Source organism: Glycine soja, chromosome 7 (assembly GCF_004193775.1).
Source record: "Glycine soja cultivar W05 chromosome 7, ASM419377v2, whole genome shotgun sequence".
In the NCBI taxonomy this organism is placed as follows: Eukaryota; Viridiplantae; Streptophyta; class Magnoliopsida; order Fabales; family Fabaceae; genus Glycine; species Glycine soja.
Window position 1 is genome coordinate 1,475,930 of NC_041008.1, and position 15,982 is coordinate 1,491,911.

Sequence of the window (15,982 nt, forward strand, 5' to 3'; positions counted from 1 at the left end):
TTAACAAAAACGAAGTTATATACTATTAGTGTTACCTTTTAATTGTATTTTGAAACACTATTTCTGTAAGTTATATATTCGAAAAAATAATGCATATTTTATTTTTCTGTAAGGCGCATGGTTTAACCGTGTTTAATGAAAATTATTTTTAAGAGCTAGTAAAATATATTTTCTTCTAATAATTTAAATTATACGCTCCTTTTTCTAAGAGATGAATATGAATTGTACTTTAATCGGTTTTAATATAAAGTACGAATCACTTAATAGTTAATAGTGGTGAACAATATGAAAATGTCTTATGATATTTTATCTTTGTCTATAACTTTTAATGTCACCGTTTATTAATTTTGAGCATCCTGTTAATTTTAAATTGTAGAATGTGTAAAATAAGGTTTTAAATACTTATATGATCAATTTTGAAATTTCTTCTAAAATATTTATTTCACTTTCTAAGATCCCAAAATTGATAATGGGCATTCAAAACTAGTTTTTAATAATGGAAAATAACAAGAAAAAAGGCTTCTAAAAAACTCATTTACATTAAAATGGACTACAATAATATAGATCTTTCAAGAGAGAAATGTATGTTTTAAAATAAAAGGAGAGAGAAGTATAATTCAAACAATTTTTTCAGAAAATAAAATATAATTTAAATAAGGCTTAAATATATTTTTAATCCTTTAAATTTAGATAATTATTCTTTTAAGTTCTTAAAAAATATTTTTATTAGTCCCTCAGATTTTTAAAAATTAGTTTTAGTCTCTCTTTGTTTATTGTATTTATGATTTCATAATTTGTGATGATTTTTAACTGTTAATTTTTAAAAAAAAATTCTAATGATTTTAAACCGTTAAAATTAATATTTGATTTGTATGGTTTAGTGGTTGTTTTTTTACATATTATGACAGCTTTAAAAAAGAAAAATAAAAATATGGATGTGGAATTACGGCGATTCTTGCTCTTCCATTGGAATTTTCAACATGGTGATTTAGGCTTGAAATTAAATGCTAATAAATATGGATATTTGTTTTCGTGAATTTATAGTAAAAAAGTGTAACAAAAAATAGAAAAACAAATAAAATTTATTGTATTTTAAACTTATTATGTTACTTATTTATTTTTATCTTTTCTTTAATAATTAATTACTAAACATTCCTAACAGATTTTGCCAAAAAAATTATACTAATTAACGGCATTGCCGATTGCATTTTGTAGTTGCAAGTAAGCATGTATTGATGGAGTTCTACCAATTTTCTGCTTTGGTCTTGTTATTTTAATGAGCTTCTTAGATTCTGTAGTTTTGTTTGCTAAAGTGAATTATTGCTCTAGGGAATAAATAAAGCATCTGACATTGATCTCACTACTATTATGCCCTACCTCTACCCCAACCCTAGCTAGCCTCAAAACAATCCCAAGGTGCAACCCCGAATTAAGGAAATAAGTCTGAGCAACCCATTAATTTAATAGCCCTAAAACACTGGCCACCAGCTTTTGCGTTCCACTTTATAATAAAAAGGAATACTGAATAAATGAAAGAAAGGAAAGAAAAAGTAACATATGCAAAGTTTCTCAACCCCAACTCTATAAAATACTGATACCCCATAACTTTAAGTTTCTTCAACAGCTAGTAAGAAAGCAAAACACAACACTCAAAGCTTTAGCCAAAGGCTTGTTTGGTTGCACATACAAGGAAATATCACAAAGGTGAAAGAGGAAAAGTATATGGGAAAAGGAGATTAAATATTTCATTTCCTACCTACATGTTCATTTGCAAGACAAGAATTCAGTATTAATTCCACACAAAATATTTTCTATATTTCAGCAAATGATGGCTGGGAACCCTAACTGGTGGACTATGCATCCACCATCTCTGATCCCTCCACAGTATGTTCTTGGATCTTCTTCAATTCCTTTTAATTCTTCTACACAAAACCAAGAGCCCCCTCACTCATTGAGCCAACTTCTTTTGTAAGCACTCTCTCTCTCTCTTCTTTGTGCATGCCTGCAGTGTGTGGCTTCTTGGTCAATACATATCTCCCACTTTTTCCTTTTAAGTGTTTGATAAACTGTTTATAACAGCTTAAATATTTACGTTCTTTTACCTTAATGATCAAGGTTTTTCTTCTTCTTCTTTTTTTTTTTTTGTATTAATTGTTGTTGTAAAATTTTCTTGGTTCTGTTTGTTTTGCAGCACTGGTTTACCAGGAGAAGAAGAGAGAGTTGCATTCAGTCATTTCCAATCAAAAAAGTTAGATGAATGGAATGAACAAATGCTTAACCCATCCTCTATCGTTCCTATGGCTGATGTAATAAAGCAAGAGGTTTCCCAAAGTGGCAACTTGTATCACCATGGACATGATCAGGAATTTCAGGTTTCTGGGGCACCTTGGTCACATATGGTACCAGTTTCTTCTTCCCCTAGGTCTAGTGTTGCTAGCTTCAGTAGCAATAATTTATTGGATTTCACTTACAACAAGACAGACCATAGGAAGAACCAACTACCAGATCACACATCCGAGGTAAGACTCATGTTCTTATTATTCCTTTTTATAAATAAATATAAATATATATATATATATATATATATATATATATATATATATATATATATATATATATATATATATATATATATTCTCTCATCTAGACTCTAGACTTTCACCTAATTTCCAATACTAATTTAAACATGCTCAGCATAGATTATATATTAATTATTTCTTCAAAATTATTTTTCATGAATATCTGTTTGTGCTTTTCTAGTGTAATAGCACAGCCACTGGTGGAGTTTACAAGAAGACTAAGAGTCAACCATCTTCAAGCCAACCACCTCTCAAGGTGACCACTCTCACTGTACCTCATCACTTTCACTACTAAGAGAGAGAGAGAGTTACTGAGTGTGTTTGATTGTGTGTTGTCTTTCTTGATTGTCTCTCTCTAAAAAACTGTAATATTCTTTCTGCAGGTAAATGTGCATGATAGTTGAAAGAGAGAAAAACACATGAATTCATGTACTAACTTTCTTAAATATTATGAAATCTCTTAAAAATCAGGTGAGAAAGGAGAAGTTAGGTGATAGAATAACAGCTCTTCACCAGCTAGTTTCCCCGTTCGGAAAGGTAATAAACAAACCATTATTACAATCACTACCAAACACAGTTATAAACATCTCACAAAATACAAAAACTATAAACCCATAAACCATAATTACAAAGCACCTTATGTGTTTGGTTTTATTAATCTCTTTAAGGAGAGAGACCCCATAAACAGTTCTTTTATGATATCCAACTCTCCAAACTACTGTTTTCCTCTTTCTTTTTTCCTCATTTATCGTAATTAATCTCATTTTTAACCTTAAAAGAGACATATGACCGGTGTTGTGGTATGTGTGTGTGTGTGTTTCACTTTTGCAGACTGACACAGCTTCTGTCTTGTTAGAAGCCATTGGATACATAAGATTCCTTCAGGGTCAAATTGAGGTGATGTTTCTCCCTCATATTTTATACTACCCTGCAAGCTATTGAGTGTTAGTGATAGAGCATGTAGCTAAAGTGTCACCAATTTTAATGTATGTTTATCTCAATAACAGTATGCATGATTAACATTCTTTAGTTTTTCTTTTCCTTCTTGGGTGCAGGCACTCAGTTCTCCTTACTTGGGCAATGGATCAAAAAACATGAGGAATCCACAGTCTGTAAGTACCCACTTTCCAAAGCTTCTCTCTCTATCTTTCAATTCGCTAATAAATTTCACAAATTAACACGCTCACATATGGCATACATATACACACATTTGAGTATGTAGGACAAAAATACCTACTAAGACATATAATTTAGGGGAAAGTTTCCTCTTTTCTTTATTTTCTTTTGAAGCAACAGGTACACGGAGAAAGAAATTCTGTATTTCCTGAGGACCCCGGTCAGGTATGCTTGCTTTATTGGATCCATCAACTCATTAAAATCAAGTTAGGAGGCTCTCTTTCGTAATTATTACTGAAATATTTAATCAGGGAAAAAAGCCATAAACAAGGCTTCTCAGCTTTTTATAACATCTTTTTAAAGCTAGTGAAAAGTATAATGCGAGGCTGCATTTCTCATTTGAAGTCAAAAAGCTTGGAGAGAGAAGTGAATTTACTAATACTTTTTTTTCTTTTTTTTTTCCATCTAGCTGTTGAATGACAATGGCCTGAAAAGAAAGGGAGCTCCAAACCAGGTATTCTTTCTTTTTATGCAAAGGTGTACCACGCTTATTATGTCTTTCATTTACTCATTATTATCTTGGATGTCTTATAAGGCTCATCCTAATGATTATTATCATTATCACCATTAGTTCCATAATTGTGTAGAACATGCATGCATGGCCAGGCAAAAATAATATAGTCAGGCTTTGCATTAATTAATGACGAAGATAATATATTCATTTATGATATTTCATTCATTAATCTTCTTTTGATATAAAAAAGGATTAATTATTTAATTACCATCTAATCATTTATTTGTAATAATTAATTAATCAGGACGCAAAAGATAAGCCAAGGGACTTGAAGAGTAGAGGGCTGTGCTTGGTTCCTGTGTCATGTACCCAACATGTTGGAAATGAAAATGGAGCTGATTACTGGGCACCAGCATATGGAAGTGGATTTTAACAGCATGGAAGAAATTTTATGGATGATATAACATCGTGAGCAGTCAATCTGTAATAATGAAAAGGCTGATTGCTCACGATGCTATATGCCATTCATGATGATTTGGCCAGTTGAAAAAAAAATCTTATCCATTATGATGTATTGTCTCTAATCTAATTAGGTTAACACAATAAGTTATTAATAAGTGTTGTCAAAACATTAATTAAGATGTAATTTTCGTTTTTCTAAACATGCATTTTCAGAGGTAGCAATTATTAATTCCCTGCTTTTGCTATGAAGGATGATTATTGATAATTAACATTCTGTCAATGTTAATTTGTTTAAGATTGCAATATCTAGTACTTTAATTCATACCCTCCCATCTTCTTATTCTTCTTTGCACTTTTTTTTTTCCCTTCCAAGTCTAGTGTTTGAAAGAGTACGAAATCATGAGATATAAATATGGACGCAGACTAATACCTGTGTATTTGTAATAAACAAGTTTTAGCATTAATTTAAATATACATAGTAAAAAGAGAGCAGAAAAATAATTTATAGTGGACAAAAGAAATCAAGAAGAGGTGATGGAAAAAGCGAAATTGAATATCATGGATTCTTATGCTGATTTCGAATCAAATATCAACTATATATAATAAAAATGAGAAATAATGATTATGATCTTGTTTATCACCTCTGTTGAACCAAATTAATTTGGTCTAGGGGATCATGAGAATTTAGAAATAATAATCAATATAATTAACGGAATTTATATCCTGGTGAAAATAATAAAATGTTCAGTATCATTTTATAGATGTCAATTTGTACAGCCACTAGTTAGTTAAAACATATCACTGATATGATATCAGTACTAATATATGTGGGTTATAAATAATATAGGTGCAATGAGGTATTTTTGCAGATACATCTTGTCATCCATTCTTATACAAGCATGCAATAGAGATTTAAGACAAGAATGTGTAGTTTCTACTACCTATTCCTATTTTGAAATGCTATAATAAGCTAGCTATATGGTATTCTTCAGACAAATCAGAAATAAGGGTACTATATATACAGACACGCATGCATGCATTGAAGAGAAAAATCTTCACTGTCAACTATCAAGCTTCGAACTGAAGAAAATTAATTTGTACGCATATATGTGAGTGGCACATGCATTATAATGATCGCAAGCACTTTTGTTTAAAATCATCACGTTAATCATATTATTTTTCTCTTTATTAGAAGGTCTCTGTCTGATTTCAAACTATATATACATATATATTTATATATATAAGAAACATTATTCATATATTTGCACAAGAAAGTTTTCCCTTGAAGGAGGAGCGTACTGTACTACTACTACTCATGATCATAGCAATGAATATTAATTTGTTTATTAACTGTGTCTCTAAATATAGTTAAAAACAAACAATTATAAGCCGATGGATGTGAACAGTTGATGGCAGACATTCATGTGAATGGCTATATTAATTGTTGGCTGACCCGAATGTATATATATGGACCCCATCTCAGCTCTCGGGTCATTTTTGGACCACCTTTTAGTTCAACTACTCAAGTGCCCCCATGCCCCATTTCTCCCACGCTCCCTCCAAAGTGTGCCCCCAACCCAACTGGCACTTTCATCATACTTACGTTACATATTGCATCATCTCACACAATAAAATTATTCTATATATATATATGCACTGTTACAGGCTATAAATTACATTATATATTTTGATCAAGTAAAATTAGATTCAAATTTTTTTAAGTAAAATTTTGTTTCGAGTTTTGTAAATACAAAAGATATTATTAAAAATTAAAACTCTATTAAAAGTCAGTTACATTTCTTGACAAAGATTAATGGAAAAAAAAACCTATGGCTAGTACTTCCTAATGAATTTGTCTCTTGCAAATGTGAAAAAGTTAGGATTTTGTGTTTTCATATGCTGCCTTGATTCCCACTTTCAAATGTAAAGCCAATGGGGTAATGACTGGTGAATACCTTTTATCCACTAACAAGTTATTTATATATATAGAATGGTCATGCTAATGATAAATAATGAATTAGTTAAGTGATTAGTCCATTACGGAAATTTAATTATTGGCCTATACATTTGTACTGTTTTCACGGTGACGTACTCCCATGGAAAGTTGTAGATTATAATACTTTTATATATGTATAAATATATTAATTATGTGAGAAAAAGCAAAAGTTAAAAGTTTGAATGTGATTGTATCATTTGTTTCCTAGCATGTCCCTCGTAATATGCTTTCCATTGTTAAAAACAAAAGGGAGGGTAGAATAATTCAAGAAATGAATTTATGTTAAACATGCACACAATGAATATACATTAAAATAGAAACGTTAAGTTATTATCTAAAAAAGTAAATAAACATATCCATCTTTCTTTCACAAATGTTGGGTAGTCACAGGAGTTTAAAAATAGCGGAAAGATCTTAAATATATGAGGGTCAAGCAGAATCATATAAGTCAATCTTACATAACAGTAAAAACAAAAAGTTTATCTTACTAAGTGAAGTTAACTGTATAGATCGTACATATTATTGAACAGGTGAATCTTATAGAATATAGTATTACATCTAAATCAAAATATTAAAGATTGGCACATGGTTTTTATCATTAATTTATATAGTATTTAACTTGTCCATTCACATCTAATATGGGATTTCTTACATATTCACAAGTTGACATTCTCAACAGGCATAAAGTTTAACTTTACAATAAAATAGAAAAAGAAAATAAAAATGCAATTAGGGTTAGTCATCATTATAATTTTTTTTTGGTGAAATCATCGATCATTATTATAATTTATAACAGTTAGGATGGTTCCCAGATCTGTCTAAGTAATTTTATATAATGTATATGGAAACTGAAATTATGATAAAATGCATGTATGAGAGTAATAAATTATAAAGTTTTAATATTTAATCAAATCCGCAAATATAATAATAATAATAATAATAATAATAATAATAATAATAATAATAAATTTACACGTGCATACATTATCTTATAATGAGACAAAAGAACAAGAATGATATGGGTTAAATTATAAAGAACAAAATTACGAAAGCAAAGGGTTATGGGTGAATCTTTATACGCTTGTTTTTAAATAATTGAGTAGTGCTTTGGGCCGTGTTGCTTTCTGTTTGTCTTTACCTCTAGCCTTCGTGCTGCAAAGCCAACCCTAGGAAGAGCGGAAGAGGAATCACATGCAAGGATATATGAAAAGAGAATGGAATATTAATTACTTAATAAACTATCTTCTAATGAAAAGATAATTCATCACATTCTTATAGTCTGTTTGTTTCTTTTTTTTATATATAAAACTGTTTTCTGTTTTAAAAAATAGAAAACAAAAAAAAATATTTGATTAGAGTAATTTTAAAAATTATTTTCAAAATTAATATCTTTTTCTAGTTTTAAAATGAAAAAAATAATAAAATCTTTAAATTGTGTTGGTTCTCTACAATTTTTTTTAAAAAAAATTCAATGTACCTAAGTCCAAAAAGAAAAAGATATTAGTGAAACTAAGCGGGAAGTAGGAACTCCCATTACATCATAAATTAACAACCGACTAATCTCAGTAGGGATCTCTCATGTATAAATCACATGATTAGGCTTGATTACAAAGCCATATTGGCCAAAGCATTAACACATCTATTAGCTTCCCTAAACAATATGTGTCACTCCTAACTTGTGACTCCATGTTCAGAGGTTGATGGATTGCTAATTAGACAAGACACCAACCATATGTGAACTCCTTGCTGTCTCACCTTAGATATATACTGTAAATTTTCTATTACTCATATTCCTCCTACTTCTCCACTTCTAACTCTCTAAATCCACTTTTTAAAATTGTTTTAAAAAAATTACCTTTTAAAAGTAAAACAAAAATAACAATCAAATAACCCTTAATTTTTGGGGGAAAACCTTAAAACGTTATTTTCTCAATGGAATTTAAGCAGGACAATAATTTATTAAATGTTTTTTTAAAAAAATAAAAACTCTTGCCAAAAAGCAAATACTCATATTTTTCGTTTCATCTATATTATCTACTATGTATAAATTAAAGATAAAGTATAAGATATGAAAGTACCATGCATAATGTCAAATTCTTTTTTCTTTTACTTTTATGACACATTATTTAGAAAAATATTAATGTTCATCTATGGGCGTTGTAATTTTGTTTTATTTGTTTTGGGATAAATCCTTGGTATGCAAATAATATAAAATAGAAAGTCTCAAGTATCATATCCAAAAGAACTTGTTTATATTAAGTTTTTTTTTAATGTAAATTCAACTTCTAGATAAAGGGGATTTAGTTTTAAATGTAAAAGAAAATAAAGTTGGTTTTAAACTAAAAACATAACAAATTAAAGGTGAGCAAAAATACAAATAGTTGGTAGGAGAAAAGAGCTAAATGTAAAATAAACAAATTAAAATGTTGAGAATTTGATTACATTAAGCTAACAATCAGTAGTTATATAGATTATTTTTTTATCTAATGTTCATTTTAATGTTATTTTAATCCACTATGATGCTCTAATTATGATCCCTCATATGAGAGAGTTTGAGTAACTTAACTTAACTCTTAATCTCTTAGCAAATCAAGTTAAACCACTTGGATTAGTCAAAAAGCATTTTTTTTAATGACATTTTCACTATGAAACATGTTCATATGATTGATCACTAATGATACCAACAAATGTCTCTTTATCCCTAGATGAAACATTCATTAGATGCTCTATACAAAACTCAATTTTCAAGCATTTCCTAATGACAATAAAAATAGAGAATTAAAGCTAGGATAATCTAGTCCTAAAACAAGCAATCAAAATAGAAATAAACAATAACATAGAGATAAACATTAAATAAATATCAAATTAACTACATAAGAGTAAACTTTAGTACACCAATTTCCCAATGAAGGAAGCTTCTCATTGTCATGAGAGGCCTAACTAAAAATACACAATGGAGGAAAGGAAAAAAGAAGGAAAATGGAAGATGAAGTTAGATGAGCTCTAGTTATCACACACAACCCTAGGTTAAATTAAAGCCCCCTTGTCCCAATGTTAAAAGTGTCTTATATAGTACAAGAATCTTTGCTTTTTTTTTTTTACCAAACCGGCAACTTACTTAGCACAAACATCACTTGCTAAGTGCATCACTACTTTTACACTAACAAAAGTTGTAGTTAACTCCGCATGCAAATGCTAGCTAAACCCAATTACAGAAATCCATAAAATTGTCTTGTTGAAAGGAATTTGGGCTTAGTGCAAAAATCACTAGTTAAATGCCTTCAAAAACTCAAATTTAGCCTTTTCAACTTGGAGATGCTTGCCAAGTAACCTTCTTTATTGATTTTACTTGCACTAAGCGACTCCTAACTCACTAAGCGAGCCACTTAACTTCAAATTCTCCATTTTCATTATTGATGCATCAAAACCCTGCAAAACACAACTAAAACTATTGAATTCACTAAAATTAACTTCATTAAACTAAAAACCTCAAAAGACATTAAATCCTACTTTGTTAGGATCAAACTAAGCATTAAAAGAAAAAAAATGAGATAATTACTATGAAATTTAAGTGTAAAAACTAAATATGCATAACAATTATCATTTTGGTTGATAAAAATAAGAGAATTTCTAGCGTGCCTTTGTTAATTCAAGGGTATTGATACAATTGATTTTTCAACCAATAAGAATCAAGTTGTATTATTATACTATTATTTTAAAATTTATTTGATAATTTGAAAAAAGAAACTTTAATGTTAAAAATTGTTAACAAAAGAATAATTTTAAAGCAAACAAAAAAAAAAGTTAAGGGTGTCTCAATTAGCATAATAACAAGTAACACGATATGACAACAAATTTAAAAAGTGATTCAAAAAATCCATAACTTTAAAATTTTGAATTTTATTCTTATCTTTTTTTTTTAATTCTTTGTATTTTACTATTAGGTATTTTATATACTTTTTGTTATCCTTTAGAGTTTTTCCAAATTTTTGCATAATTTTAACATTTTAATTAAGAAATATATAACAAATTAAAAATTAAACTCTCAATATAAAAAAAACCTTAAGAGGATAACATAAAAATTAAAGGATAACAAAAAGTATAAAAAATATCTAAATTTTTTAAAATATAAAGACTAAAAAAATAAAAGAATAAAATTCAAAATTTCAAAATTTTAGATTTTGCATATAATTTGTTTGTCAATTTTAAAAAGATACACCCACCACTTTCAATTTGTATCTTCAAGGCATTGGGCACCCCTTCTCCTGCCTGTAAAAAATATTGAGGCATGACGGGACCTTTTGATCATTTTTCTAGTCGCGATAATAACACCTTATTGGATTCTCTCTTTAGAGCTTTCGGTGGGTGTATGAAAAAAATTAGCGTGGTATCTCAAAATTTTCCAAGGATCAATAGAATTATTTCACTTTCTTCCTTTTTCTTTTTTTTTTTCTAGCCAAATCTCCATTTTCTAGGGTCAAGTGAATTTCTATGGATTTTATGAATCGTTTATTTAGTTGTTAATAAAAAAGAATTTCTCTATTTTTCTACTCATAATTATTTTTTTCGTACTTTCTAAGAGCTGATAAACTCTTAAGATGATTTTAGGTTTTTATATTGAGTGAAAATTTGCTATAAAATCGTGCTTTTAAATATGACTCGTGTCATTCTCTAGGATAAGAATAGTCATTGGCATATCTAGCTTATAGGGTGTGGGGGTAATTGTTCCATAAATTTTTTTTATTTGTATATTTTTTTATAGTACTAACAATAAAAAAATCATAAAATATTTTTAAAGTATAAAAATACATAAAACGTAATTGTAACTTATAAAAGCATAAATATTCTTTTTTTTTTCATAATATTACATATTTTGTAATAGTTGGTCATATTTTTTTTGTCATCCTTGAATTCACCTAGCTAAAGAATTATGGTTTTTAATTAGGGATAAAATACAAGAAATTAGGATTTAAATAATGTAGTGAACACTCGATAGATCAGAGACGAAATAAAGAACTAAGTTGAATTAATAACAATTCATAGCTTCAGAACAATGATTACTTCTTTAATTTTAGTTATTGTCTTTCTCAACAAATCATTTTTTTTTTCTGAATTCTCAATAAATCAAATATAAATTATTCTTCACGGTTTATATTAGTAATTGCATTTTCTTCTTTTAATTAGTATTTGACTTTTGATCCCTAGAACATAATCGATCGGTTCTTGCCAATTTAATTTTTACTTGAAACGTTCTAATACACCTGATGTACTCTCATCAATATAATAAGTTTATAGCTTTGATATTGCTTCAATTTTTGCAAATGTTATTCTATCTTTATCAAATGCAACCTAACTAGCATTAAGTTTTTTAATTTCACTTTTTAGCCACTTTTTTTTAGATTGTTTGCAATTTTAATCCTCTTAGTTTTTTAAGCTAACTAAGTTCCTCAATTTTTAAATCAAGTTCAGTTCTTCTATCTATTTTTTTTTTTACCTAAAATCCTCAAATTATTGTTAGCTATCCAAATATTTGCTGGTTTGTAATGGATTTCTAACATGCAATACTTATAAAAAGTTTAAAAAGCAAGACAATTAGTGAGAACTTGATAAAATTTGAAAGATTTTACAAGATGTGGAATAAGGGTTTAAAGAGGAAAATTTGAGATTTCTTTGTTTATTTTTTTTAGCAAAATTGGATGTTTCGGATTTCGATTGTGGGTTTAGAATAGAAAAATCTTTAAAACAATTTTATTAATTTAATTTGTGAATATTTTGAGCAAAAAAATTGACAGCTTTTAATAGAATGAAAAAATTTACTTACACAAAATATTTACTTAATTTGAAAATAGAAATGTTTAACAGACTCAAAAATACTCCGAAAAGTAAATTATAGAATGCAAAAATGAAATTAAGCTAATTTTTCTTCCTTAAAATTATGGGAATTCTATTATAGTTTATGAGATTTATCGATCAAGTTAGTTTTGCTGTTTCCTTTAGTCAATAGACAGACACATATTGATGTGGTACGTTATTTGTTTCATTGTTTTGCCGAAAGAAAAAAACATTATTTGTTTTATCACAATTATTTTTATTCTGTGAAAGTATATTTCATCTTCTTTTTTTGTAAATTTTCAAGTATCTCAAATAATATAGATGGCAGTCTTTTTTATTTGCCGACTATATAAATGATAATCAACTTAGCGTTTTTTTTATAAAAAAAATATTAAATAATGATAAATTTTTAAAAAATAAAATTCAAATTAAATATATATAAAAAAACAAATATCCATGTGAAATTGTGAAACAGAAGCAATATATGCAAATGCAAGTGTTTGACTCAGGTAGAAACAGAACAGAAGCAACATGGTCAAAACTGTAGTTTGGTCCACTTTTGTGAGACCGCAATATAAACCTGCACATTTCAATCACTCACCCCTTCCATTTCTGAAGCTCAGTACACCCAATTTGAGCTTTCGGTAATTCCCTTTTCTCTCTATTTTTCCTTTTTTCCCCCTATTTATGTGAGGTTCATGTTTCAAGTTCCCGTGCAGTGGGACCAACACAGTACATAATAAGCGATCCAATTGGCCAAAACCTTTGTCACTGCGCTCAAAATCTGTTCTTGCTGTTGCTGGGGCTGACCCTTTGGAAATGGCAGAGGATTGGAACCGCACAGCCCTTCTTGTGATCGACATGCAGGTGCTTACTAACTTTCCAATGTTGTTTCTTCTCAGAACATGTTCTCAGAGAAATTAAGGATTCTCTCTCTCTGCAGAAAGATTTTATAGAAGATGGGGGTCCCATGCTAGTAAAAGGAGGGAAAGACATTGTCCCAAATGTTATTAAGGCTGTCGATGTTGCTAGGCAGCGTGGAATTCTCATAGTTTGGGTAACAGCACTCTTTCTCTGATGTTCCTTGTCTATGGATGATGATCTTTCATGTTGGGGAAGGTGGGGATGATGTTTCAAATGTAAACTGATGTTTTTCTTTCTATGAAATGAAACAAATTTTAATTTGAGTTACTTGCTTGCCTGATGGGTGCCTCCATGCTTGAAGTTGCTTGATAAAGTAGAGTTTAATAGGCATGTACCCACCAATAAGAAATAATTATTGGTATGACCTTTTAAGATGTTTATTATAAAAATCAACAAAGTTATCGCGTGTGTGTATATATGTGACAGTTTGTGATTAAATGGCAATGTAAAGAATCTTTAGACTGTATATATTGTTTTTTCAGTCAAGTATTGTTTTATATTAGGGAAAGAATATAAAAACATATATAGTTAAGTTTTAGTTTTCATAATTCCTTAGGTTCTTGATTTTTAGATTTTATTTATACATACCCTGATGTGTGCTACGAATTTTGTATCAGAGGTTTGTTTTTTGTTTGCCTTCTTGAATTTTAAGAGACAAATTTCTCTCTTTGCTTGTGTTTTCTTACACACTAATGGTGACATGACAAAGGTGTTTTCCCTGGGTAATGCTCTGCACTTGTTTAACAGCCAACACATAGAAAGGAATGTCTTATACTCTTGTTTTCACTGGACATCTCGGTCTGTTGACATTCAAGAAAATAGTTCCTTGATGTTGAATTCTGTCTCCTAAAATGTTTCCAGGTAGTACGGGAACATGATCCCTTAGGAAGAGATGTTGAACTCTTTCGTCGGCATCTATATGCAGCAGGGAAAGTTGGTCCAACCTCTAAAGGAAGTGAAGGTGCAGAATTAGTTGATGGACTGGTAATTAAAGAAGGGGATTATAAACTTGTGAAAACCAGGTTTAGTGCATTCTTTGCTACACACCTTCATTCAGTCCTTCAAGGAGCAGGAATTAATAGTCTTGTGGTCACTGGTGAGTTATAGTTGTAATGCACAATGTCAACTTACTTGTGGTTTTATATTTACGCATTGACTTAATATAGTTAATTTGTAGGTGTTCAAACTCCTAACTGTATTAGGCAAACTGTCTATGATGCTGTAGCATTGGACTATCAACCTGTAACTGTTATTGTTGATGCTACAGCAGCAGCCACACCTGATATTCATCTCGGTATGTATTTTTCAATTTCTCAGAAATTTTTGCAATTGACAGGAACTTTATTTGCATTTTTCATCTTAGAGAAGATCTTCTCTGCAGTAGATATTTAAGTAGATAATGGTTTTTAGCTTTGCAATGTCTTTGTTTTTAAAAATTCCTCCGTTATCTCTGGAGTAGTATCTATTAGTTAACATATATTGACTCATATGTCCAAGAACTCTGTGCAGAGAGATATTGAACTCTGATCTATATAAAGTGCTGCCATTAGTTAGTTTGGCATATGAATACTAGAATTTGATCACTTTACAAGTTGTACCATAGTTATAGATTAAGAACTTATCTAACTCTGCAGATACCTAATATAGTAAACAACATCTAGTAGGTCAGTACTGATTTCTGGAGAGGATTTTTTATGAAAACATTTTTTTAAATGTCAATTCATAATTTTCTATGAGAGGAATGTATTGTCAAGTGGTGACATGTTTGAGGAGTCAAGGACAAATAATTGTAAAATCAAAATTCCTTGCTGAGTCTTCTCCTTACTCTGTGGATACGTTCTGATATTATAGATGCCCTCAAAGCAGTTAAACTTTTTTTGGTTTTTTCAAAATGTAATCAAAGTTCAGTTGATGGCAATGATGACCAATATTTTGGTGGTTTCAGCCAATGTGTTTGACATGGAAAATATTGGAGTTGCAACCCCAACATTACAAGAATGGAGCGAACCCAAAGCTTGATCTATATGAACTATGAAGCATGCTACTTTTTGCACCCAGTGGTGTACTGGTGTTCAATTCCAAGACTCAAGAAAGGTTTGAAGTGAAGCAAACGTATCTATGTTTACTGCATAATAAAATGATTTACATGGCTAAGTTTGTTTATTTTGGTATTCACTTCACTTTTGTTGTGACTACTATGAACTTATTTTTTCTAGTCCAATGCACTCCAATTTAGAAAAACCCCTAGTTGCTAAACTAAGCTCAAATCTGTTCTTAAAAATTCTGATCATCCATGCAACCCAACTGCATTTTCATTCTTCAAATACGCTCCCAAATGTCTGTTATGGGGAAAAAAATTCTTAATTCATCGAAGCTAATATCAGGTGAGTTTTTTCTTTTATTACAAGAAAAGAATACAAAGGATACCATCACTGAATGGTTCTGGAGTTTGCAAGTGAATAACAGCGTTTCTTGAAGAATGCTAGAATTAGCAGCGTTTCTTGAAGGATTTTGCAAGAAATCTTCAAATTCGTCTTTAAAACTATGTAAATTAAGTAC

General features: G+C 29.6%; 2 protein-coding genes across 4 annotated transcripts; both read left to right on the forward strand.

The window, feature by feature from the left end:
• Nucleotides 1-1,570: 1,570 nt before the first annotated feature.
• On the forward strand, nucleotides 1,571-4,995 carry LOC114418004 (transcription factor bHLH68-like). Of its 3 annotated transcripts, XM_028383121.1 has the most exons (10): nucleotides 1,571-1,704; nucleotides 1,823-1,968; nucleotides 2,192-2,519; nucleotides 2,761-2,835; nucleotides 3,051-3,116; nucleotides 3,411-3,476; nucleotides 3,635-3,691; nucleotides 3,870-3,920; nucleotides 4,165-4,209; nucleotides 4,514-4,995. In XM_028383121.1, exons 2-10 carry the CDS (start codon nucleotides 1,826-1,828, stop codon nucleotides 4,640-4,642), a joined length of 960 nt encoding a protein of 319 aa, XP_028238922.1. In that variant the 5' UTR covers nucleotides 1,571-1,704; nucleotides 1,823-1,825; the 3' UTR covers nucleotides 4,643-4,995. The 3 variants fall into 3 exon arrangements, with proteins under 3 accessions (XP_028238922.1, XP_028238921.1, XP_028238923.1); XM_028383120.1 differs by having other exon boundaries at nucleotides 1,580-1,968; XM_028383122.1 differs by having other exon boundaries at nucleotides 1,581-1,968; nucleotides 3,876-3,920.
• Nucleotides 4,996-13,001: 8,006 nt separating this feature from the next.
• On the forward strand, nucleotides 13,002-15,747 carry LOC114418005 (probable inactive nicotinamidase At3g16190). The gene is made up of 6 exons (XM_028383123.1): nucleotides 13,002-13,143; nucleotides 13,219-13,366; nucleotides 13,443-13,556; nucleotides 14,285-14,519; nucleotides 14,601-14,717; nucleotides 15,369-15,747. Exons 1-6 carry the CDS (start codon nucleotides 13,031-13,033, stop codon nucleotides 15,440-15,442), a joined length of 801 nt encoding a protein of 266 aa, XP_028238924.1. The 5' UTR covers nucleotides 13,002-13,030; the 3' UTR covers nucleotides 15,443-15,747.
• The last annotated feature ends 235 nt before the right edge of the window (nucleotides 15,748-15,982 follow it).